At 40.4% G+C, this 25,417-nt stretch overlaps 1 protein-coding gene across 2 annotated transcripts in view; it reads right to left on the bottom strand.

Moving 5' to 3' along the window:
- The window catches only part of KHDRBS2 (KH RNA binding domain containing, signal transduction associated 2), a 572,147-nt gene that overhangs the window by 328,442 nt on the left and 218,288 nt on the right, over positions 1-25,417 (bottom strand). For both annotated transcript variants that reach the window (XM_042848839.2, XM_008163771.4), the window contains exon 3: positions 7,016-7,132. In XM_042848839.2, coding sequence (XP_042704773.1) covers positions 7,016-7,132 — 117 coding nt within the window. The remainder of the gene's footprint in view (positions 1-7,015; positions 7,133-25,417) is intronic.

Below are 25,417 nucleotides of genomic sequence, written 5' to 3' on the forward strand. Positions count from 1 at the left end.
GAATTTATCTAGTTCTTTTTTGAACTCTGTTATGGTCTTGGCCTTCACAACATCCTCCGGCAAGGAGTTCCACAGGTTGACTATGCGTTGTGTGAAGAAATACAAATATGATTAGGGCTGTTTATAAAGAGGATGGTGATCAATTGTTCTCCATGTGCACTGAAGGTAGACCAAGAAGTAATGGACTTAATCTGCAGCAGATTTAGGTTAGATATTAGGAAAAATCTTTCTAACTATAAGGGTAGATAAGCTTTGGCATAGGTATCCAAGCAAGGTTGTAGAATCCCCATATATGGAGGTTTTAAAGAACAGGTTGGACAAACACCTGTCAGGGATGGTCTAGGTTTAGTTGGTCCTGCCTGAGGATGGGGGCTTGGGCTAGATGACCTCTCAAGGCCCCTGCCAGCTCTACATTTCTGTGATTCTATGTTCAATCTGGTGCCTAGCAGCTGCACTGCCACTCTACTGCTCTGCTAGTGGATCTTCTGTGTGTAGGGTCATCTCTATCCTTGGTGGAGTGGGAAGTATTTGATTCATTAGGTTCAATGAAATATTTTTCCTCAGTTTGATCTTCTCTAATGAAAAGCCCCCATTTGTAAAACATTATTTAAACGGTACCTGAAAGTTGAATAGGAAAGCAATTAAAAGTTAATTCAATAACTGACAAAGACTTCACAGATAAGCAAGTAGCTTCCATGGTGAAATTCTATGCTGCACTGCATGCTTATTCTCCAGTTTAAGGAAATAGTACCAGGAAGGGGGAGAGCACCTTCCAAACAGCTTGAAGAAAAAATACATGAATATTTAAACACTGGGTGAAATGAATTAAAAAAAAATAAAGTGTACAAAATACAAATTAGAGCCAACAGAGTTTGTCTAAATAAAAAGTAATTTATATTGAGGGGGCAATTAACCCAATGATATCCAGAGGATTTAACTCAAGTACTGTAATTATTATTTAAATTTTAAACTAATATCTATGAATGAGAGCTCACTGGCCTGCGTGACAAGTTCTGTTATATCTAAGTAATTACAGATTTACTTCCAAATCCTATCTTTCTGAAGTAAAAATCATGGTTTAAGTGAAAGGTTTTGGAATATCTGTGAATACTACTAAGGTGCTGGGAGCTGTTTTGTAATTTAATTTGTCTGCCATCTGTATTTTGGATATTTATTTATTTAGATTTAAAATTCTTCACCAAACAATGCCTACCCAGAGCCCTGAACACCGTTGACATATATTTAAACACACAGTAAAAGAGACTATGGTTATAAAATAACTTTGTCCTTCTGCTCTGTTGCCCATGAAAACTTGCCACCAACTGCATGTGGGTGCTGGGTGGTGTTGGTGACCTGTGATATACAGGAGGTCAGAACAGATAATCTGGTGATCCCTTCTCGTTTTAAACTCTATCACCACATTTATACTCACTCTTTCTTCCTTGCCCCTATACTTTTTCTATTTTCATTTTGCCTTATTCATTCCTTTTGTTGTTAACCTGGGATCATAGCCTTACCTGTCCCCTCTCACCAATCGTGTCCATCACTATAAATAGTATTATCCAAAGTACAGTTATATTTCTGGGTAAAGACCATGCTTCCCAAGGATAATCTCACATATTCCCATGAAAGCTCATCCCAGACAATATTTATTAAAAATAAAAGGGATTTTGATGTGGCCAAATATCATGTAACTTGGGTACTGGACTGTGTTTATTATCGTGAGCTTATTTGTACTCCTCTTATCATTATCATTATTTATTTGTTAAGCACCAATGATATGCTCCCGACTACAAGACACAAATAAATGCAGTCCTTACTCCAGGGAGCTTACAATTTCAAGTATACTCATCATCATATACAAAATTAAAGGTTATGTAATAAAGCACTCAGTGAAAGTTCTAATGTTAGCATGGACATTTTAGTGTTGTCTTTGGCCCTAAAGAAATTGTCCAGCTACAGAACCAGTGCTGTCTCCATACCATATCAGACAGGAAACTTGACTGAGGAAATGTTAGATTTTGGTGGAGTTGGCTCCCAACCACCTTTTCAATCATTTTACCCAAGAAGGGAGAGATGGAAGATGGGATGGTCATCAAGTAATTTTTACCAAATGATTGTCTCTTGAATACTGGCCAGACTATCACATGTTTAAGCATTGTTTGCTACTTGTCCTCCCTGAGAGGAATGTAGACAACATTGGTCAGTACTGTATCAAGGAAGACCCTATAGCTTCCTATGCCATCCATTCACATCTGGCATCATTCATATCCATTCTGTTCTCTCACACATACTGTTCTGAAACAGTTAAACAATATGAAGAATACTTATTGTTTATACAAGATTATTATTATTAAAGGCTGTTGCTCTATACATGAAAATGAAACCAGGGAAACATGGAAGGGTCAGTCCAGTCCAAAGATTGCACTCCATTTCTCTTCCCCTTCCCTTCTGCAACACCATCTGATCGGGGAAAGGATTCCCTCACTAGACTAACCCAAAAAGTAAATGACCTGGCAGTGGCCAAAGGTCCCCCTGAATCCTCTGGAGGAAACCTGTCCTATCTTCACATAGAATAGTTATTCCAACCCACAGGGGACACATCTGCAATTTGGTAGAAAAGACTGGATTCAATACAGGGGTTGCAGTGTGTAGAAAAGAGGGTCCTCACTTATTGAACACATGAAAATAACTTTATTTCCATGTACAAGTGTATGCTTAATAGCACATAATTGCTTGCTTAACATGTATTCTTTGCAGATTTAGCTCCTAAAAATAAAGTTTCAAGCAATTATTAACTTGGAAATCATTGTAAACTACGCACAAACTTTATGTGGATTGAGGTCCCTCAATTGATTTTACTCATAATCAATTTCCTCTTATCTACTGATTTTTGTTTTCTTTCACAACTGTCTTCCATGAATTAGAAGGGGGGGGGGGACAAAAAGATGGGCAATTTAGTATGACTATGTTTCATCTGATCACTATCAGTTCTAATGAATGAATTTGCATGTGTATAATTCTATACCACTACAGGAGTAACAAGCTATAATGGCATCATATGAGTCAGCAAAATAATGAGAGTTCTCAGGATGGAGAGTCTGTTATTTCAACTTGTCATAAGATCTCATTGGAAACTGGCTATTCTCTTACGATGGACACAATTCACACTGATTATCCATTGTGTTAGGTACAGGGCCGCCCGGGGGGGCGGGGGGGGGGAAGTGGGGCAATTTGCCCCAGGCTTTGGGCCCCGCAGGGGCACCCCGAGAATATAGTATTCTATAGTGTTGCAACTTTTTTTTATGGAAGGGGCCCCCGAAATTGCTTTGCCCCAGGCCCCCTGAATCCTCTGGGCAGCCCTGGTTAGGTAACACATTCTGTAGTCAATTTAAAAATATACTTTGTTATTTAGATATTAAATATTTTGATATTCAGTGATTTAGATTAGAATCAACATTAAAACCAGAGTTCTGGGTAACCAGTCTAAGAGAAAAGTGCATCTAAAAGACAACCTTATCCCCTGTGCTTCCAATCGTAATTGCAACTTCTTGTGTTAACTGGAGCTATTTTAGTCCAAAACTATGTTACTCTGTCGCCTTAGGCTGCATCTATCACAGAAAATTGAACTGTTGCTAATTAAGCCAGTGGTATCAGTTTAATCACAAAAGTGCAGGGTATCCACTCTTGACATGCTGACTGGGTAAAGGACTGTTGCCCATTAATGCTCTGCTATACATTTGCCTAGCATTGCCCTCTGGGTGCTTATCCCACAGTTCCCAGCACAACTTCCTTTGGCAGGTGCATAATTTCTATGGTACACAGTGTACATTTGAAGCTGCTCACATTCTTCATTTTGAGTTTGTCTTATTGCCTACTTTAAATGATTTGTCCTGCATGAGGAGTCACACATACATTGTGTGGGGCAGGGGATACCCTTTGAGGCAATGTGCCCAGTTGAGGCACAATGCTTTCTGATGCACTGGGGTTGCGCACGGCCACAACAATACTCTATTACATAGTGCAGTATTTGTGCACAAACACCTCTAAGGACAGAGCAACACCCACAGGCTGATGAAGGGGCAGGATTTCTCCCTACCCACCCTTTCCAGTTCTTGCTACATGGTAGGTGATCACGTGGTTGCAAAAGGTTTCTGTGGCATGATAAGACCACCAATGACAAACACAGACAGAACATCCAGCCAAAGCTTCTTAAGAACCTAGCTAGAGATTGATCTAGGTGGTGCTCAATCTGCAAGGAAGCTACATCCCTCTGGGATTTGCAACAATGATGATGATGACCCTTCCCAGTCCCATTTACTTTAGATAGCACCATTCTGGGCACTAGCCTTGTTATAGTTCTTGTGCTCTCTGAGTTCATGGGCTGTAACTGTACAAAAGGGCTGGGATAGAAAGGAAGAGCCTTGTTACTTAGGGCCAGGCACACTATGGTCCTTTGTTTGTAGCCTATGTTCATAATCAATTTCCAAATGTTATTCCCAACCTTCTTTGTATGTTTTCCTGCTTCTTATTCATTAATTCATTTGCATAAATCTCCCCATTGTCAAATCCTCCAATTTCTCATTCCTCCTCCATGCGATATCCATAAATTATCTGACAACTCCATCATTTCAATATTTGTTTGTCATAGACGCTCAGCGATTTGGAAAGGGCAAATCAGCAGATAAGACCTCTTTAAAATATGTGCCTAAGGACTTCAGAGCACATTTTTCATCTTTTCCAACAGTTATATCACAAAAATTGTGTTCCCAGTTCTCTGATTCAGTCCAGCTGCAGCCAGCACAGGACTGGAGAAGACGAGGACAAAGGTGGCTTTAATCTACCCAGCTGCTCTACCCTATGCACAGCTGCCCACACACCCAATTGACTATTTTAACAGCCAGAGATCAGGCAGCAGTGGTGGCACCCAGGCTGTGCCATCTACTGCTAGGGACTGAGAGAGAGAGAGAGAGAGAGAGAGAGAGAGAGAGAGAGAGAGATCACATAGGAGCTGTTGGGTGATTCCCCCAGCCTGGAGAATCCTTGGGGAGTTTTTTAAGCCTTGTTCTCGGCAACTATATCCAGAATGGTGCAAAAAGCCAGAGCCGAATCTAATGATAAATATTTAAGCTCAGTAAAAGTTCTATGTTTCACTGCATAAAGGAGGCCAGTGAATGTTTTCCCACAAGAAAGCTTGTTTGAAAATGGCAATTCCCTCCCCTCCTTTTCTGTGTAGCAAGGCTTAGGCTATTGTTTCTGTTCATAATAAAGTCCTCTCCCCCCCACCACCAAATTTTTCCAGGATCTGTCCCTGGCACATCCTGTCTGAGAGAACTACTTTGGCTATACATTCACCATTAGTTGTCCCCAATTTCCTCTCATTGGATCCTGGTAACAATGATTCATGTGTTTCAGGTAATTTTTTTTATTGTTCATTCTAATTACTTGGGGGTTTTGTTTTCTTTTCAGTCATTATGACAAGGTTAAATGGACAGTCACTTACGATTTTCATCACTGCCATACTTTGAAACAACATAGCGTACATCAGTCTCATGGAACTGAGTTTTCATGATGTCCATTCTCAATTCAAGATCATCTAAGGATTCTGTCTTGTTTTCCAAGGAGGAAGGGTACCTTGAATTCTGATTTTGCTGCGGTGCTCAGGAGCTCATAGAATCCACCCCTTTGTGTTGTCTCATGCAGTAAGTAGTAATGTCTAGTATATCTTGGATTGTCAGATCAGATTCATGAGACATGATAGGTGAATAGGCTGGTCTAAGAATCCGAGGATTTAGTCTGCCTGTTTATGTCCAAACACTTCCTGGTCTAACAGGCCTTTCACACACCCCTGTTCAGGTCATTCCTGCTTTTGGCAATAATAATCTGAATGGGTAGCTGGGAAAGGAGCTGGCAGACACAATATACATGTACATTATTGCCAGTTCAGCAGCATATGCATTTACTGATCTGGAGAGCAGTATTTTTAAGTAGCAGAAGCAGGTTCAAGGATTATAAAATATTCTACTTGTCAATGACTGAAAATAAACTCTTTGATGTAATCAAGCCATAAAAAAAATAAAGCCATAAAAATGAGATTGTGAAATAGATAATTAAAGTCCTTCTGTGACTGATATCTTAAATAAATCTGTGGCAAATTGAAATACATTTTATGTAGGAAATTTGGCTTTAAATTCGAGGGATATTATTATTCATATCAATAACATCGTATTGGATGGTTCATCTCTTTGTTTGTTCATTTGTTTAATTTTGCCAATGGTCTGATAATACCAATGTGACCAGTGATGTGGAAAGAAATGAGTCACCAAAACCAAATAATGTCACTCATAAAAATAGTAGAATGCTGGTTAGGTTTTATTTTATCCTGGCCCTGCCGTTTTAACTGCTGAAACAAATAGCACTGGTGACAGACAGAGCCACTAAAAGATATGTCAATGTAAAATTTAGATCAGTGGAATGAACAGATACTATTTGCTGTTGAAGCGAGATCAGATTGTCTGATACGGTACACTACAGTATACAGTCACATTCTTTCATTCAGAGTTAAATAAAGTTGCTTTAGTTTTATAAACAGTCATCTTCCAGAGGAGTGACACGACCAAGTGGACATTCCAAACAGCAAGGATGAAACATGTGCCATATGGTGTGTTCCTTTCAGTGCTATTTAAATTTTTTCTTCCAGGCTGTTGAAACTCTTTGTTTCAAATATGTCTTATCTAATAAATATTCAAAGGGGAAAAGTGCAACATCCCCAGACAAATATTAAACAGCATGGAGGACAAGAATAAAACTACACAAAGCACATTTACGCATGTCCAAATTATAGTAGTAAGCTTCACAAACAAACCATAGCCGGAAGAAGATAGACATGAGAATAGTTTTTTACTACAAATTAATTAGTAAATTTTTAATGTAAATTAACCTTTTAAGAATAGTCCACTGTATATAACTTTATGTACACTTAACATTATTTAAGATCAGAATTCATGTACAATACCTTAGCTTTATCCCTCATGGAACCTTTGCCCAGGATAGACATTTTTGCACCTGTCTCCTCCTGTAACCTCTTCAAGGAGTTTCCTCTTGGTCCAAGCAATTTCCCAACAAAATTGAACTAGAAAGTGAATAAAATATCTGTTTTTAGATAAAGATGAACTAAAGAGACAGTGTTCAGAAAGTGCAATAAATATTGGTAAGCAAGTTACTGGAGAAGGAAAGGATAACATATTGGCTTCAGTAAACATATGTTCCTAAAAGGATAATTTTCCTTTCTTTTAAAAAATTATATGATTTAGTTCTAGGGATTAAGTCCTGAGTATAAACAGGCTGGGGACTAAGGAGATTCATGGGGTCTGTGGGAGAACTTAGGTATCCTCCTCTCTAGGCCTAAAGGCAGCAGAAGTAGTCATGATTCCTGTGTTCCTCCTGTGTGTATGTTTGTAGGTGAGAACAACCAGAGGCTCATTGTAATCACTGGTATACTGGATTCACTCCTATTACTCCCCTTCCCCATCTCCCAAACTCCACGGCTGTTTGGGCACGGAAACCTGTGGATCTCTTCTCGCCTGCAAGTTGGTGATGTGGACTTGAGCCTGCCCATTCCATACAGTAGAACTGCACCTGCTGAACCTGCAGTTCTCTATTTTTGTCCTGTTTGGGGTGCTCACTAAGGGGACAAAATTGGCCCCAGAAACACAGTAATGTATGTGTGGGCAACTTCTTGAAGTTAGTGTACAGTACCCTGTGTATAACTTTTCCTTAATGTGTGTTTTGTGTTAAATTCAGTGGGCAAATGGCAGAGTGCATCAGCCAGTGACAGGTTAATAGCTGGTTGTAAGTTGGTCAGACAAAAATATGTAAATAACAAGGCAGCCTGACTTGTATCACTCTGGTATTCTTCCATAGAGCAAAAGGAATTTATAGTAATTCCACTTAAAGAATGAAGTGGTAGAACGGGCAGTGTTGGAAGGAATATGGGAAATACATCACGACAAAAGGAAAGAGCAACTTAGCATATGCTGAGGTGGTTCAAATGACCCCTCAGATGACTAACAAGACAACTATTTGGGCAGGTATCTGGGGAGGTCTGAGGCTCTGGTGGGAGTGTGGGGTTTTTTGGGGTGTTTAGATAAGGAAATTTCAGTTTTAGGGACTTGCTTTCTTTGTGAAGATTGTTGGCTTGCTGCCATTTGTGCCTTTGAGTTCCTTTTCTATTTCTTTATTAAGGGGCCTTGGGCCTGGGTTAGGTGTTCTTTTATTATGTTTCATGTTGAAATAAATGAAAATAAAACAAATATTGGTGACATAAGGAAGAAGGAGTAGTAAGGACACGGTTTCAAACCTAACACTGAAGTTTAGAGATATTGTTAAACAATATTTATCCATCAGACTAAATCAACTCCATTTCTGTGTAAATATGTATTCAGGAAATAGACAGGTTTGTATTGTGGCTTTCCAAGACACAGCCCTTCTTATGCTGTGTGCGAAGTCAAAGCACACAAGCTCAAGTCCCTATAGCTATCCTATCTGCTAAGCACAATGGCAGGCAGGATGGCTATGATTGTGTAACAGTGGGCACTTAGAAGAGGTTACTATACAGCCTTTGTGAGCGCAACATGAATTTCTCCTTTGCTAGTTGCATCTCACAAGGCATTGCAGAAAGATAAGGTGTGACTATGCACTATTTCTCCCCTTTCAGAGTTCTACTGGTGCTCGGGGAATTCAGTATGTGGTATAATGGCTGCCCTTGAACTGGTGCACAAGTAGGGGAAGGGCACTCATGCAGGTCAGACAAAATTTGGCCCTCTTTGTTGTCTGAATAGAAAGGAACTGTTGAGAAAAAGCCTATAGATGCTGACCATTTATATTTATACATGTTATAAATTGTCTAATAATTACCTGGAACTGTTATAGCCTAAGGGACTGATCCTGCAGAGGTGAGTTGTAGGCTGCATAAAATATGTACATAGTGGATTTTAAAGACTAGCATTACACTGCGAATAAGTATTAGGGCATGTTTAATTCCATCGACTATATGGTACCATGCAGACAGACTTAATCCATGTCTTAGACACTCTCTTGAAACACGCATTATACAGTAAGCAACATTTACAGTTAAATAACTTAATTGTATTAAATGTGTGTTCCTTTGCCACAAATTCCCAAATAGTCAAAGTACCATACCAGAAATTCTATTACACTGTTTTCAGTTTTTTTGCAGCAGTTCAAAAAGCTAACAGAGTGTTAGGTACCATTAGAAAACGAATAGATAATAAGACAGAAAATATCATAATGCCGCTATATAAAGCCATTGTCTGCCCACATCTTAAATACTGTGTGCAGTTTTGGTTACCCCATCTCAGAAAAGATATATTAGAATTGGAAAAGGTACAGAGAAGGGCAACAAAAATGATTAGGAGTATGGAACAACTTCCATATGAGGAAAGATTAAAAAGAACTGGGACTGTACAGAGAGGACTAAGGGGGGATATGATAGAGATCTATAAAACCATGAATGGCGTGAAGAAAGATAATAAGGGAGTGTTAGTTACCCCTTCACATAGCATAAGAACCAGGGGTCACCCAATGAAATTAATAGGCAGCAGATTTAAAACAAACAAAAGGAAGTACTTCCTCACACAACACACTATCAACCTGTTGAATTCATTGCTGGGGATGTTGTGAAGACCAAAAGTATAACTGGGTTCAAAAAAGAATGGTCAAGGGATGCCAAGGTGGTCAGGGATGCAAACCCATGCTCTGTATATCGCTAAGCTGCTGACTGCCAGATCATGGGAGTGGATGACAGGGGATGGATCATGCAATAATAACCCTGTTCTGTTCATTACTCTGAAGCACCTGGCATTGGCCAGTGTCGGAAAACAGGATACTGGGCTAGATGGTCCATTGGTCTGATCCAGTATGGCCATTATGTTCTTATTTTGTTATGAGAATACCATGCTGTGAAGAAGAATGCAATCTCCCATAGCGCTCTCCTGCCTGGGATCTGTTCATTTGGGCTTTGAGCAGTGACCAGGCGTTAGCCCATGAAAAGGAAAATAGACTTCAACTGAAATACTCCAAGGAGACCTAGGGCCAAATTTATACCTGGTGCAATTCTATTAAGTCAACTGAATTACGTCAGAGAAAAATTAGGTGCAAGCAACCAAAACAAGAGGCATTAAAACTGCAGTATCTCTAAAAGATTTACTTATGGCAAACATTTTATTATGCATTTTTTATCTTCAGAAAGGCTGGGAAGCTCATATTTACAGTGTACTTGAAGAGGATGGTGCAATAATTGCCTGGTTATTTATTAGCTCGCATCAAGCACCTAAATCTACAGTGAAAATACATTTTTGGCATAACTCCATGAAACAGATGGTCAGTGACTCTAGACAAACATCTTCCAGAGCACAAGTCCATACGGATATAACATACTATTCCCTCAGTTTTCATTTTAGCTATTTTCTGTCAGAATTTGGTAACAAGTTGTGCCATTTAAATAAATGAATATAAATGAGTCTTAGCATTAAAATACATTTTCAGGTTACAAATAATTGTGAGTCTCTGATGTATCTTTATTTAGGTAAATTTAATCAAGTCTATCCCAAGGTACATTCCAATAGCTATTTCTCTAGCTCCAGCAGTTCTCAAACTTCATTGCACCATGACCCCCTTCTGATAACTAAAATTACTACACAACCCGAGGAGCGGGGGTGGGGGTAGGGACAAAGCCTGAGACCACCTAACTCCTGCCACACCAGGTGAGGGACCAAAGCCAAAGCTTGAGCCCCACCACCCTGAGCAGAGGAGCTAAAGCCCAAGGGCTTCAGCCCTGGAAGGGGGCCTGTAAGCTGAGCCCCACTGCCCAGGGCTCGAGCCTGAGCACCGCCACCCAGGGCTTTAGCCCTTGGGCTTCAGCTTTGACCTTGGGCGGGGGGACTTGGGCTTGGGCTTTGGCCCTGGGCCCCATCAAGTCTAACACCAGCCCTAGTGACCCCATTAAAACCCAGTCCCGATCGACTTTGGGGTCCCAACCACAGTTTGAGAACCCCTGCTCTACCCTATATATTAATAGTTGTGATTCTGCATTTTGGGGGCCAGATTCTGCCATTCTTATTCACATTGTGTAACTACTTGTTGAATACTGTGATTAAAATCAACAGGACTCTGTACAGCATGTTTTTAAAATGAGAAATTGGCTTATCTGCTTGTGTAATAAGAGGGAGGGATGGGGATTCTGATTTTTCTAGCAAGGATGTTTTATAAATGCTTTTTCTTGTAATGTTTCTGTACATTATTAAACCGTTGCCATGTTTGACCACAAAGATGGCTTTATTTCAGTGGTGGGGGAAATTAAATAATGCTTCCTGGAGCTGTCCAACATGCAGTGTGTTGTGGCTCTTAACCCCCACCATGTTTGGCTAGCTCAGCCTGCCAGTGCAGGAGGTTAGGAGGCAGGGATGAATGGCTCAGCTTCCTTTTTACCCATTTCAGTACAGAGTCTGCAGTTGTGGCTGGCCCCTATACATGGACATACAAGGGCGGAAGTCTCCTGTACAACCTTGTACATCCATGCAAATAACAGCTATATCTGGGATTTATCATCACAATCCCATTTTTCACTTTCAGGAACTTTTTTGGGATGAAATTTGCCACTTTCAGAAACTTTTTGGGGATGAAATTTGCCAGGCTTGATCTCTGTCTCTAGGTGTCTTTTTATTAGTATTGGAGTAAAAAATAGCTGAGGTTTGACATTTGATCTAATATGCTTGATGTCATAATCAGATTTTATCTTAGATACATAGATGGATGGCACTGTATCCAGGGCCGGCTCCAGGGTTTTGGCCGCCCCAAGCAGCCAAAAAAAAAAAAAAAAAAAAAAAAAAAAAAAGCCGCGATCGCAATCTGCGGCGGCAATTCGGCGGGAGGTCCTTTGCTCCCATTGCTCCAGAGCGGCCGCCCCAAGCACCTGCTTGCCAGGCTGGTGCCTGGAGCCGGCCCTGACTGTATCTAACTTTGCTGGAAACACTGTATTATTTGATAATGTATATGATAATTTAATTAAATATATATGATAATTTAATTAAAGACTATTGCAGTGCACTGTTTTTTGCATTTCATTATTATTAATCATTATACTTGCAACAGAACTTATGCAGAAATCTGCATGTTCAGAGCACTGTACAAACATTTTTATTTTATTATTCAGGTCATGTACAAAAAGCAAAGCATTATTTTAATTTGACTGACATATGCAAACTCATTAATATAGCTCTATGCTACCAGCTTGGAGGAACCTTTCAAAAACACTTTATTTAGAACCAATTCTACTTATACTTTATATAATGCATTTTCTGTATACTTCCTGCCAGTTTTGTATTACTGAGGACATATGCATGAAACTTTGATCTTGTTTCTTTAGATCTCAGTTTCCTGTACTACTTCAACAATTGCAATAACAAAATCTATAGTTTTCACAATTTTTCATGATGCACTGACTGCTCTTTAATGACAAACTCTTCAGTAAGGCCTTAGTATTTCTTATGAGGCTCTGTGCATCCTGAACTCACACACCTCCCCTAGCATCTCGCAGGATCAAGCCCTGAACATCAAAACACATAACCATACAGTGAAATTCTACTGGGTTACAAATTCTGACTGGTGCTGAGCACTTGCAACTCCCACTGAATTCAAATAGGAATTTTGCCTGAGTAAGGGCACAAGATTTGACCAGCAAAGTCAAGATTGCTTTAACAGAATTTAAAAAAAAATAATATTTCATATATGTGCGAAATCTATAAAGTAAGAATATAAATAAGAAAAACTGAACATTAAACTTCAGACATCCAGCAAATAACATACAGTAGAGTGCAGTACAAAATAAGAGAAAGTAGGAAAATTTCATAGTGGATCTATTGCTATTGTCTATGAGGTGAAATGTGGCTTTGCTATATTGCCATAAGCAGGAATAACCCTAGACATTTTGCCAGCCAGGATAGAAAATGTTTTTGCCCTCCCCCCCTTGCCCTGAAGTGGCGGAGTGAAACAGCAGCATGGTGCCCCTTGGAAGCTGGCACCCAGGGTGAATCCATCTTTTCGCTCACCCCTAGAACCAGCCCCGGCCATAGGCCCCAGCTAAGGGACAGCTCATATTTGCACTGCCCCAGGAGCAGATGCAGAACTAGATTGTGACTCAGTCTGGTCCCTAGTTCCCCCACTTGCTCTGGGGAAGGGGCACCAACCCTACATCTTGAAAAGATTGTTTCCACCAGTTTGCTGGCTCAGCTATGCTGGACAGCATATGGCATGGGTGGAGACTGCCACTCCACTCCCTTCCTGACTACTCATGGCGCACTTGTGTAGGATGGGAAGTGGTGAACCCATGCAGGCTACTCGCCCCACACCCTACAATTGCAGTACCAGTGCAGGAGATGAAGGGGGTTCCTTACATCCCGTTATTTACTTCAATAGGCGAGTTAACATCTCACTTGATATTAGTATAACTGAATATCTAGCTATATTCTGAATATGTTATGTCACTTGATGTGGAAATATATGATTTCTGTGAAGAATCAATCATTATTTGAAAATGCACATACAAGGAACATGTTTTTTCCATTGTTGTGACCAGGTATACCTGCCCCACACTGGGCCAGAAGGGGTTAATCCCATAATATGGAGTAAGGAAGCCATGCCCCCTTTACACGGCTTGGCATGCTGCAACTGGAACCACAGTATAAAAGGGAGCAGCTCAGCTCAGTCTGCCCCGACCAGAAAGTAGGGTGGACACGCATTGCAGGCTCCTGCCTGGGAGCTGTCAAAGCCCCAGACAATGGAGGCCAGGCCTGCTGAGACCAAGGCGAATACCCCACTGTCTGTGGAAGTCCACGATGGGAAGGAGTTGTTGTGAACTTCACCTGTCGACTGTCTCAGGGAACAGAGGAGTTGTGGGCTACGGAGCAGGAAGACAGACACTGATCCAGTTGTCCAGTTGTGGTACTGGGGACAGAGGTAGCATGTTTCAAAAGTATCCCTGCTGACCCAGTGGCAGATATGCTCGCCGCTGATAGGGCCCTGGGTTAGGACCCAGTGGATTAGGGAGTGCCCTGGTCCCTCTCTCTCATCCACCACTCCTGGGTGGTGGCCCACCCTTCACCCCCTTTGGCCACTAGCCCATACTGCACTCAAAGATGGTCCTACTAACTCTGGCTGCTAGGCCATACTGCCCTGCACAGAAGGGCGATCCTCCCAACTTTAACCATTGTGTCATACTGTCCTGAGCTACAGGGCCTCAGAACAAAGGTAGGCTACTAGGCCATACTTCATTGCGCGGAAGGGCAGTCCTACTGGCTTTGGACGCTAGGCCTTACTGTCCTGCATGGAAGAGCCATCCTATTAACACTGGCTGTTAGGCCACGCTGCCCTGAATCTAAGGACAGCCTCTCTGACCATTAGTTCATACCATCCTGGTGAGAAGAGTGGTTATTTGGACTTGGCCATAGGATGATAACACCCCAATGGGTAATGGGGTATACCTGCCCTGCAACAATTTTTTTTTAATTTGGCAAGTTGATTGCTTAAATTTATGCACTAATTGCCATTTGGATTAACTTCCCACTTGGATTACCAAAGCAGAAAATATTTTTTTTATCCCATTTGAGTGCAAAAGGATTTGAAAAACAGGGTGGGTTGCAGTTTGGTGGCTGGTGGCATGCTTTCTAGAAATGACATAACTGTGCTTTAGTTAAGCCTTCGATGAGGCAGATAAAACAATGATTCTAGGTCAATATTTGGAAGGAAGAACAAAGCATATTGTACATGACAAATGAGTGGGAGAACATGAGATGGAGCCAAAATGGCTAGATACTCTATAGAATGAGATGAAAACATTGTGCAGGAAAGAAGACTTGCCATATAAACATCAATAATAGCCATAAAGTGAAGAAAAAAGGCTGCTGCTCTAATAATGTGCAATGACGCCATAGCATTTTTCACTTGCAACTCTTCCTTTCAAAGAACAGGATTTGGCTCTCATTGTATAATAGGATTATAGAGTTTATCTCTAGAATGACATTACTGAATGCCTCAATTACATTTAATAACAATCCTATTTTTAACTTAATATTTACTTCATGTTGAGAACACTGCATTCAGCAGTTTTATGTACAGAAAGCAACCCAGTAACAGAGTGTGAAGGGGTCCTGCCTGCACTGGACGGACAATACATTAAAGGTGTAATTTTTAGAGCTAATGAGAGCGCACAGTTCCCATTGGTTTAAACAGAAATTGCACGTGTTCAGCAAAAAAATTATATAAAAAAATTATAACTTAGAATTGTTTCCCTAAACAAGAGACCAGTCATGAGGTATATTCTCTCATTGTAGGGATGCTGTGAGGGAGGATACATGTTCCAACCAGGAACGATTGTTTTGTCCTTAGGATAAAAGTAATTAAATTGGTAGAGGCCAATCACTCAGTAGGGGAGGAAAGACCTGAGTAATAACAGCTGGAATCTCCCAGAAAACAAGAAAGATTTTTTCACACTCCTAACCAATATGGCTATGCTGGGAAAACTTTTAAGTGTGGCCCAGGCTTGAGAGGCTCCATACTCAGGATAAGTGATTAATACCTGGCAGCTCAAAATGTTCTTCACCAGTTTTCCTCATATATTGCAAGGGGGAAAATAACCTCTGAGGGTAATATTCTACAAAGAACCCATTGATATAAACAATCACACAAACATTCTTAGCATTTACAGTAACTATTTCTCCTGAAAAAAGAAGAACAGGAGTACTTGTGGCACCTTAGAGACTAACAAATTTATTAGAAGATAAGCTTTTGTGGACTACAGCCCACTTCTTCCGATGCATATAGAATGGAACATATATTGAGGAGATATATACACACACATACAGAGAGCATAAACAGGTGGGAGTTGTCTTACCAACTCTGAGAGGCCAATTAATTAAGAGAAAAAAAACTTTTGAAGTGATAATCAAGATAGCCCAGTACAAACAGTTTGATAAGAAGTGTGAGCATACTTACAAGGGGAGATAGAATCAATGTTTGTAATGGCTCAATAGCCCATTATAAGCAAAATATTGCAATGTGCTCTACCTTCTAAATCTATGACCCAGTTGTGTAAGCATACGGTTAGATGTATGCTAGTGAGGCTAAAGCGAGTATGCTAAAAACAGCAGTGTGCATGCTCTGGCTCTGGCTGGAGCTCAGATGGCTCTTAAGCCTTGCATTTATTTGTCCATCTACAGATTTTTTGGCCATTGCAACAAATGTTAAAAGAACCTGCCTTTTAAAAAATGTTCAAAGTGATTGGCAAAATTTATCTCTTTTTAATGAAATTGGGGCGCAAAGTGAGAGCTCACTCTGAAGCAGCCAATACCCTTTGCAAGCTCACCAGAATGTTTCTAATAGTTTACTTTCAATAAAAAGTGTCTTGATTTTTAACCAGGTAGATTAAATTACAGCACAATGACCAAAACAAGACAGAATACTCTGTTACTTATGTCCAAGATGAAAAACAAGGTATTTTTAACATGTATAGTATTTAGCAAAGTTAGCACTTTAAAAATATATGGGTATATAACAAATGACCAGGCACTGAGGGGAGAATATACAATGCTCTAACCTGCAACAAAATTGCATTCAGTAAATAACACTGATTTACACTGTCATAGCTGTGGCTTCGCCATTCACAATTCCCCACAATGACTATTCCATGTCAAATGTATTTCTATATTCTTCTATTTAATCTCCTTCCAAAAAATCACCATCAGAACCATAATGTATTTTCATCATTAGAGTCAGATGAAAAACTGCCTTGTTAAAGTAGATTATTTTACTTAAATATTGCACAACATAAATCTCTTTAATCTTCATTTGAAGCATCTGGAGTCACAGATATTTGCTTCAGATAATAACTTTAATCTTCTTCTTCATGTCTTTTCTTATAAAATATACTAACATCCCATACTTTGCCAATATTTATGTTTATGTCAGGGAACTGGTATATGCAAGTATAATTTCCACTTGACTTGTTAAATGGTTGTAGATGCAGAGTTTGAATTCTGCCCATTCCCATTCTTACATTTATGCCTATTTCAAGTTTAGAAAAGTTTTCAGATTAAAGGAAGCATAACCTGCTCGTTAGTCTGATTGTATCCCTTTGGCAAATCTAAAACAGATAAATTCCACTGACTCAAGTGAACCATGTGCCAGGTTATGCAAACTCCTCTATTAGTCCTTACTCACTGTGACGGATCTCGGGATAGCCATGGCAGTGAGTTACCTTGTTACCCCCTACATGTAGCAAGATGGAGAATTGCCCATGTGGCCGGACATCAGCTCCTTAACACCACCAGCCTTTCAGCCAATCAAGCACTCAGCTCTGGGCTATGCCACCCCTTTCTTTGCTTTGCAAGTTAATAATAGGTGTGCTCCAGCCCCCAAGTCCCCTTGAAGCATTCGCCTGTGATATGAAGTGTCATAAATATAAAGGGAAGGGTAACAACCTTCCTGTATATAGTACTATAAAATCCCTCCTGGCCAGAGGCACCAAAATCCTTTTACCTGTAAAGGGTTAAGAAGCTCAGGTAACCTTGCTGACACCAACGGACCAATAAGGGGATAAGATACTTTCAAATCTTGGGGGGGGGGAAGGTTTTCGTTTGTGCTCTTTGTTTTGGTGGTGTTCGCCCTTGGGACTAAGAGGGACCGGACATCAATCCATGTTCTCCAAATCTTTCTGAACAAGTCTCTCATATTTCAAACTTGTAAGTAACAGCCAGGCAAGGCGTATTAGTTTATCTTTGTTTTCCCAACTTGTGAATGTTCCCTTTGCTAGAGGGAGTGGTGTCCCTGTTTTGTTGTAACTTTGAAACTAAGGCTAGAGGGGGTTCCTCTGGTCTCTTTGAATCTGATTACCTTGTACAATTATTTTCCATCCTAATTTTACAGAGATGATTTTTACCTTTTCTTTTTAATAAAATCCTTCTTTTAAGAACCTGACTGATTTTTTTCATTATCCAAAGACCCAGGGGTTTGGGTCTTTGATCACTTTGTAACCAATTGGTTAGGATATTATTCTCAAGCCTCCCCAGGAAAGGGGATGTAAGGGCTTAGGGGGATATTTTGGGGGAAGAGGAACTCCAAGTGGTCCTTTCCCCGTTTCTTGTTAAATCACTTGGTGATGGCAGCATACCAGGTTTTAACCTAAGCTGGTAGAAATAAGCTTAGGGGGCTTTCATGCAGGTCCCCACATCTGTACCCTAGAGTTCAGAGTGGGGAAGGAACCCTGACATGAAGACACTGGCTACTTACAGGAATCCCAGATCCTCTGCTCCCAAAGGAACAATGCACCACAGTATACCAGTTTTACCTTATATCACCACTCTTCGATAAACACACAGTGCTTGTGAGCACTTATAAGGAAACAAAAGAAGGTTTGTTATAAGAAAGAATAGATATTCGACTAGAAACAAGAGAGAGTCATGGAAACAGATGGTTACAATACAAAACAACTTTAGCAAAGCTTTTGATACGGTCTCCCACAGTATTCTTGCCGCCAAGTTAAAGAAGTATGGGCTGGATGAATGGACTGTAAGGTGGATAGAAAGCTGGCTAGATCGTCGGGCTCAACGGGTAGTGATCAATGGCTCCATGTCTAGTTGGCAGCCGGTTTCAAGCGGAGTGCCCCAAGGGTCGGTCCTGGGGCCGGTTTTGTTTAATATCTTTATTAATGATCTGGAGGATGGTGTGGACTGCACTCTCAGCAAGTTTGCAGATGACACTAAACTAGGAGGCGTGGTAGATACACTAGAGGGTAGGGATCGGATACAGAGGGACCTAGACAAATTAGAGGATTGGGCCGAAAAAAACCTGATGAGGTTCAAGAAGGACAAGTGCAGAGTCCTACACTTAGGACGGAAGAATCCCATGCACTGCTACAGACTAGGGACCGAATGGCTAGGTAGCAGTTCTGCAGAAAAGGACCTAGGGGTCACAGTGGACGAGAAGCTGGATATGAGTCAAAAGTGTGCTCTTGTTGCCAAGAAGGCTAACGACATTTTGGGCTGTATAAGTAGGGGCATTGCCAGCAGATCGAGGAACGTGATCGTTCCCCTTTATTCGACATTGGTGAGGCCTCATCTGGAATACTGTGTCCAGTTTTGGGCCCCACACTACAAGAAGGATGTGGAAAAATTGGAAAGAGTCCAGCGGAGGGCAACAAAAATGATTAGGGGTCTGGAGCACATGACTTATGAGGAGAGGCTGAGGGAACTGGGATTGTTTAGTCTCCAGAAGAGAAGAATGAGGGGGGATTTGATAGCAGCCTTCAACTACCTGAAGGGGGGGCTGTTCTCAGTGGTGGCAGATGACAGAACAAGGAGCAATGGTCTCAAGTTGCAGTGGGGGAGGTCCAGGTTGGATATCAGGAAAAACTATTTCACTAGGAGGGTGGTGAAACACTGGAATGCGTTACCTAGGGAGGTGGTGGAGTCTCCTTCCTTGGAGGTTTTTAAGGCCCGGCTTGACAAAGCCCTGGCTGGGATGATTTAGCTGGGAATTGGTCCTGCTTTGAGCAGGGGGTTGGACTAGATGACCTCTTGAGGTCCCTTCCAACTCTAATATTCTATGATTCTATGATTCTATGAACAAGCTCATAAAATCAGAACTAGGGACTACATTTATTAATAGTTACCTTACCTATCTAATAAAGTGGATTCCCCCACTCAAAGTTCAGTCTTTTGCAGAGCTGGTTGGCTTCTCAGGAGCCAGGAACCAATCTTTCATGAAACACCCCTGCTCAACAAGATGTCTCCTCAGTGAATGGATGCCGAGGGTCTTTCTCTACCATGTGATATGATGAATCCGTTTTTTGTCTTCATTCCCAGACAGGGCAATCCCCTATCTCTTATAATATAACATTATGTAACCTCCAAGTTGTTTTGATTTTTATAGGTTATATTTGATGGTTTTCCATCGACTTTTCAAGGGTAAACAGTGAGGTGGCAAAATTTGCAGATGATACAAAACTACTCAAGATAGTTAAGTCCCAGGCAGACTGCAAAGAGCTACAAAAGGATCTCACAAAACTGGGTGATGGGGCAACAAAATGGCAGATGAAATGTAATGTTGATAAATGCAAAGTAATGCACATTGGGAAACATAATCCCAACGATACATATACAATGATGGTGTCTAAATTAGCTGTTACCCCTCAAGAAAGAGATCTTGGAGTCATTGTGGATAGTTCTCTGAAATCATCCACTCAATGTGCAGCGGCAGTCAAAAAAGTGAACAGAATGTTGGGAATCATCAACAAAGGGATAGATAATAAAACAGAAACTATCATATTGCCTCTATATAAATCCATGGTATGCCCACACCTTGAGTACTGAGTGCAGATGTGGTCATCCCATCTCAAAAAAGATATATTGGAATTAGAAAATGGCAACAAAAATGATTAGGGGTATAGCACGGCTTCCATATGAAGAGAGATTACTAAGACTGGGACTTTTCAGCTTGGAAAAGAGGTGACTAAGGAGGGATATGATAGGAGTCTATAAAATCATGAGTGGTATAGAGAAAGTAAATAAGGAGGTGTTATTTATTCCTTCTCATAATACAAGAATAAGGGGCCACCAAATGAAATTAATAGGTAGCAGGTTTAAAACAAACACAAGAAAGTATTTTTTCAGGCAACACACTGTCAACCTCTGGAACTCCTTACCAGATGGTGTTGTGAAGGCCAATACTATAAAGGGGTTCAAAAGGGAGCTAGATATTTTCAGGGAAGATAGGTCCATCAATGGTTATTAGCCATGATGGGCAGGAATGGTGTCCCTAGCCTCTGTTTGCCAGAAGCTGGGATGGGATAACAGGGCATGGATCACTTGATGATAACCTGTCTGTTCATTCCCGTTGGGGCACCTGCCATTGGCCACTGTCAGAGGACAGGATACTGGGCTTGATGGACCTTTGGTCTGACCCAGTATGGCCATCCTTATGTTCTTATGTTTTCTGTGTTGTTGCAACGATGGACAGTTGAGTAATACATTACACAATTGGCTAGCTGGGGAGGAGTGTCAACCACCTCCATTTGAATGGCCTGTCATCAAGATATATGATTCTCTGGTGACTCGCTTTCATTCCAAGACCATAAGGCATAGTTTTCAATACAGTTACTTTAGTTCTAAAATATTACCTGTAATCTCATCTTCCAGAGATGATGAGTATCAAGAAACTACAAGCTTTCAATACATGCTATCCTTCATGGATCAATACCATGACAATGGTGTATTAGGTGTACTGGGTCAAGTCAAGACAGGAATTCTTGTAAAGAATAGTGAACCCTTTGGCCATTGACCCCAGTGGGTCTCTGTGTTACATTCAAACAGTCTCAACTATGAGGGACAACATTATCTGACACATAAACTAAATTTTTAAGGGACAAAGTGGCAATAAATACTCTGGTATATTATCCCATCATAGATGTCTCAAGACAAAATAAACCAAATATATCATACATATCAATATGTAACTTTAAATATTATATAACTTTTAAACAGATCATCTGTAAATTAGTGATAAGCAAATCCCAAGAGATTCAGGCTTGCTATTTATCTGCAAAGTCTAATGAATCTAGAACATTATTACAATCTGAAAACATTGTAACACTGCAGTGTAAATGCCATCATATTATGACTCCAGCTCAGTAAAACCTGTATTCCATGAATGAAGAGAAAATAGAAGAAGACCTACTTAATGGCAAAAATAGTACCAAATAACAAAGAATCCTCTGCTCTAGGATCCCAAGCTGACAAGTAAGCAATGTCACCATAGAATTACCGAAGAAGCCCATCACTAGAGTGGAGATGAAAGTACTAGCTATATAAAAATGCAAGAATGATCATACCTGGTCAAACTAATGGTCCACCTAGCTCAGTATCCTGTTTTTCAACAGTGGTGAGTGGCAGATGTTTCAGAGAGAATGAACAGAAAAACATCCACTGGCAATGAGTTCCACAGGTTGACTGTGCTGTATGAAGAGGTACTTGCTTGTGTTGTTTTACACTAACTATTAATTTCATTGGGAGACCCCTGGTTCTTCTGCTATGTGAAGGGGTAAATAACACTTCCTTATTCATTTTCCCCACACTATTCATGATTTTATAAACCTCAATCAAATTCTCCCTCCCCTTAGTCCTCTCTTTTTCAAGCTGAATAGTCCCAGTCTTTTTTTACTTATCTTCATATGGAAGCTGTTCCATATCACATCATTTTTGTTGCTCTTCTCTTTACTTTTTCCAATTCTAATATATCTTTTTTGAAATGGGATGAACAGAAATGCATGCAGTTTTCAAGGTGTGGGCATACCACAGATTCATATAGTGGCATTATGATATTTACTGCCTCATTATCTATCCCTTTCCTAATGTTCCTATCTTTTTCTTAGCTTTTTTGATTGCCACTGCCGATTGAACAAATGTTTTCAGAGAATTATCCACAATGATTCCAAGATCTCTTTCTTGAATAGTAACAGCTGATTTAGACCCCGTCATTTTGTATGTACAGTTGGGATTATGTTTTCTAATGTGCATTACTTTGCATTTATCAACACTGAATTTCATCTGCTATTTTGATGTCCAGTCACCCAGTTTGTGAGATCCCTTCGTAACTCTTTGCAGTCAGCATTTGGTCTTAACTATCTTGAGTAAATTTGAATTGACTGGACACTTTGACACCTCACTGTTTATCCCCTTTCCCAGACCACTTAAGAATATGTTAAATAATGCTGTCTCAGTACTGATCCTTGGGGGATCCTGCTATTTACCTCTCTCCACTGTGAAAATTATCCATTTATTTCTACCCTTTGTTTCCTATCTTTTAACCAGTTACTGATCCATGAGAGGACCTTCACTCTTATCCCATGACTGTTTAATTTGCTTCAGAGTCTTTAGTGAGGGACCTTGTCAAAAGCATTCTGAAAACCCAAGTATCAGGGTTTTGCCATGTTAGTCTGTATCCACAAAACAACAAGGAATCTAGTGGCACCTTAAAGACTAACACATTTATTTGGGCATAAGCTTTCATGGGTAAAAATCCTCACTTCTTCAGATGCTTATTCCCAAATAAATCTGAAAACCAAGTCATTTTGTTGACACCCTCAAAGAAGTCTAATAGATTGGTGAGCCATGATTTCCCTTTACAAAAGCCATGTTGACTCTTCTCCGATGTAATGTGTTCATCTATGTGTCTGATAAGTCTGGTCTTTATTATAGTTGCAACCAATTTGCCCAGTACTGAAGTTAGGTTTACCAACCTATAATTGCCAGGATTGCTTCTGGAGCCTTTTTACAAAATTGGTGCCATACGAGTGGGGTTCCGCAGGGGTCTGTTTTGGGACCGGCTCTGTTCAATATCTTCATCAACGACTTAGATATTGGCATAGAAAGTACGCTTATTAAGTTTGCGGATGATACCAAACTGGGAGGGATTGCAACTACTTTGGAGGACAGGGTCATAATTCAAAATGATCTGGACAAATTGGAGAAATGGTCTGAGTTAAACAGGATGAAGTTTAACAAAGACAAATGCAAAGTGCTCCACTTAGGAAGGAAAAATCAATTTCACACATACAGAATGGGAAAAGACTGTCTAGGAAGGAGTACGGCAGAAAGGGATCTAGGGGTTATAGTGGACCACAAGCTAAATATGAGTCAACAGTGTGATGCTGTTGCAAAAAAAGCAAACATGATTCTGGGATGCATTAACAGGTGTGTTGTGAGCAAGACACGAGAAGTCATTCTTCCGCTCTACTCTGCTCTGGTTAGGCCTCAGCTGGAGTATTGTGTCCAGTTCTGGGCGCCGCATTTTAAAAAAGATGTGGAGAAATTGGAAAGGGTCCAAAGAAGAGCAACAAGAATGATTAAAGGTCTTGAGAACATGACCTATGAAGGAAGGCTGAAAGAACTGGGTTTGTTTAGTTTGGAGAAGAGAAGACTGAGAGGGGACATGATAGCAGTTTACAGGTATCTAAAAGGGTGTCATGAGGAGGAGGGAGAGAACTTGTTCACCTTAGCCTCTAAGGATAGAACCAGAAACAATGGGTTTAAACTGCAGCAAGGGAGGTCTAGGTTGGACATTAGGAAAAAGTTCCTAACTGTCAGGGTGGTTAAACACTGGAATAAATTGCCTAGGGAGGTTGTGGAATCTCCGTCTCTGGAGATATTTAAGAGTAGGTTAGATAAATGTCTATCAGGGATGGTCTAGACAGTATTTGGTCCTGCCATGCGGGCAGGGGACTGGACTCAATGACCTCTCGAGGTCCCTTCCAGTCCTATAATCTATGATTCTATGATTCTATGATTCTATCTATCCTCTAGTCATCTGGTGGAGAGACTGATTTAAACGATAGGTTAAATACCACAGTGTGACATTGCACCCCATAATGCTTTATGGGAATATGCTTATGAATGTATATGTGACATAATTGGAATATGTTTTATGCTACATATGCCATAACATATCTCTGCAAAGGTTATGTTCTCCTGAATATATTCATCCTATTTGTATGCATGTGTCATTTTTGTATTCTAAGTTATGAATATTGGCTGTGTACTTGTTTGAGTTTAAGTTGCCTTAGTAAAGCATTTGGTCAGCTTCTTGAGAAAGGAATGTGCAAATTAAGTGCCCAATCAAGAAACACTTACTTAACTGACAATGGATCTTGGAAGACTCCAATCCACATAAGAAGTCTTCCTGGAGACATTCAAGATAGCATGTAGGCAGTGGCTGCTGCCTGTAAAAACAGAGTCATGCATGGACATGTGACTTGCCCATGTGACTCCAAAACTCCATCTCAGAGCTGGATTTTGCATAGGGGAGTGGAGCGGGTCTCCACCCACAAAAGAAAGTCTATTTAAGCCCCTGGAAGACCCCTCCATTTTGTCTTCAGCTGGCTCAAGAGATAGCCTCTCCACCCCCAAAGGATACCTGAAAGAAACTGGAACAAAGAACAGTAACCACGGGGGTGTGAGTGATTGCTGGAACCAGACTAGGAGGAGGCTAGTCTATAAAATAAATTTACTGGAACATCTCTGAGGGTGAGATTTCATCAGTAATCACTTTCTTACTGTATTAGGTTTAGACTTGCATGTTTTATTTTATTTTGCTTGGTAATTCACTTTGTTCTGTCTGTTATTATTTGGAACCACTTAAATCCTACTTTTTTGTATTTAATAAAATCACTTTTTACTTATTAATTCACCCAGAGTATGTATTAATACCGGGGGGAGGGAGGGGCCAAACAGCTGTGTATATCTCTCTATCAGTATTATAGAGGGTGAACAATTTATGAGTTTACCCAGTATGT

Source organism: Chrysemys picta, chromosome 3 (genome assembly GCF_011386835.1).
Source record: "Chrysemys picta bellii isolate R12L10 chromosome 3, ASM1138683v2, whole genome shotgun sequence".
NCBI classification, from domain to species: domain Eukaryota; kingdom Metazoa; phylum Chordata; order Testudines; family Emydidae; genus Chrysemys; species Chrysemys picta.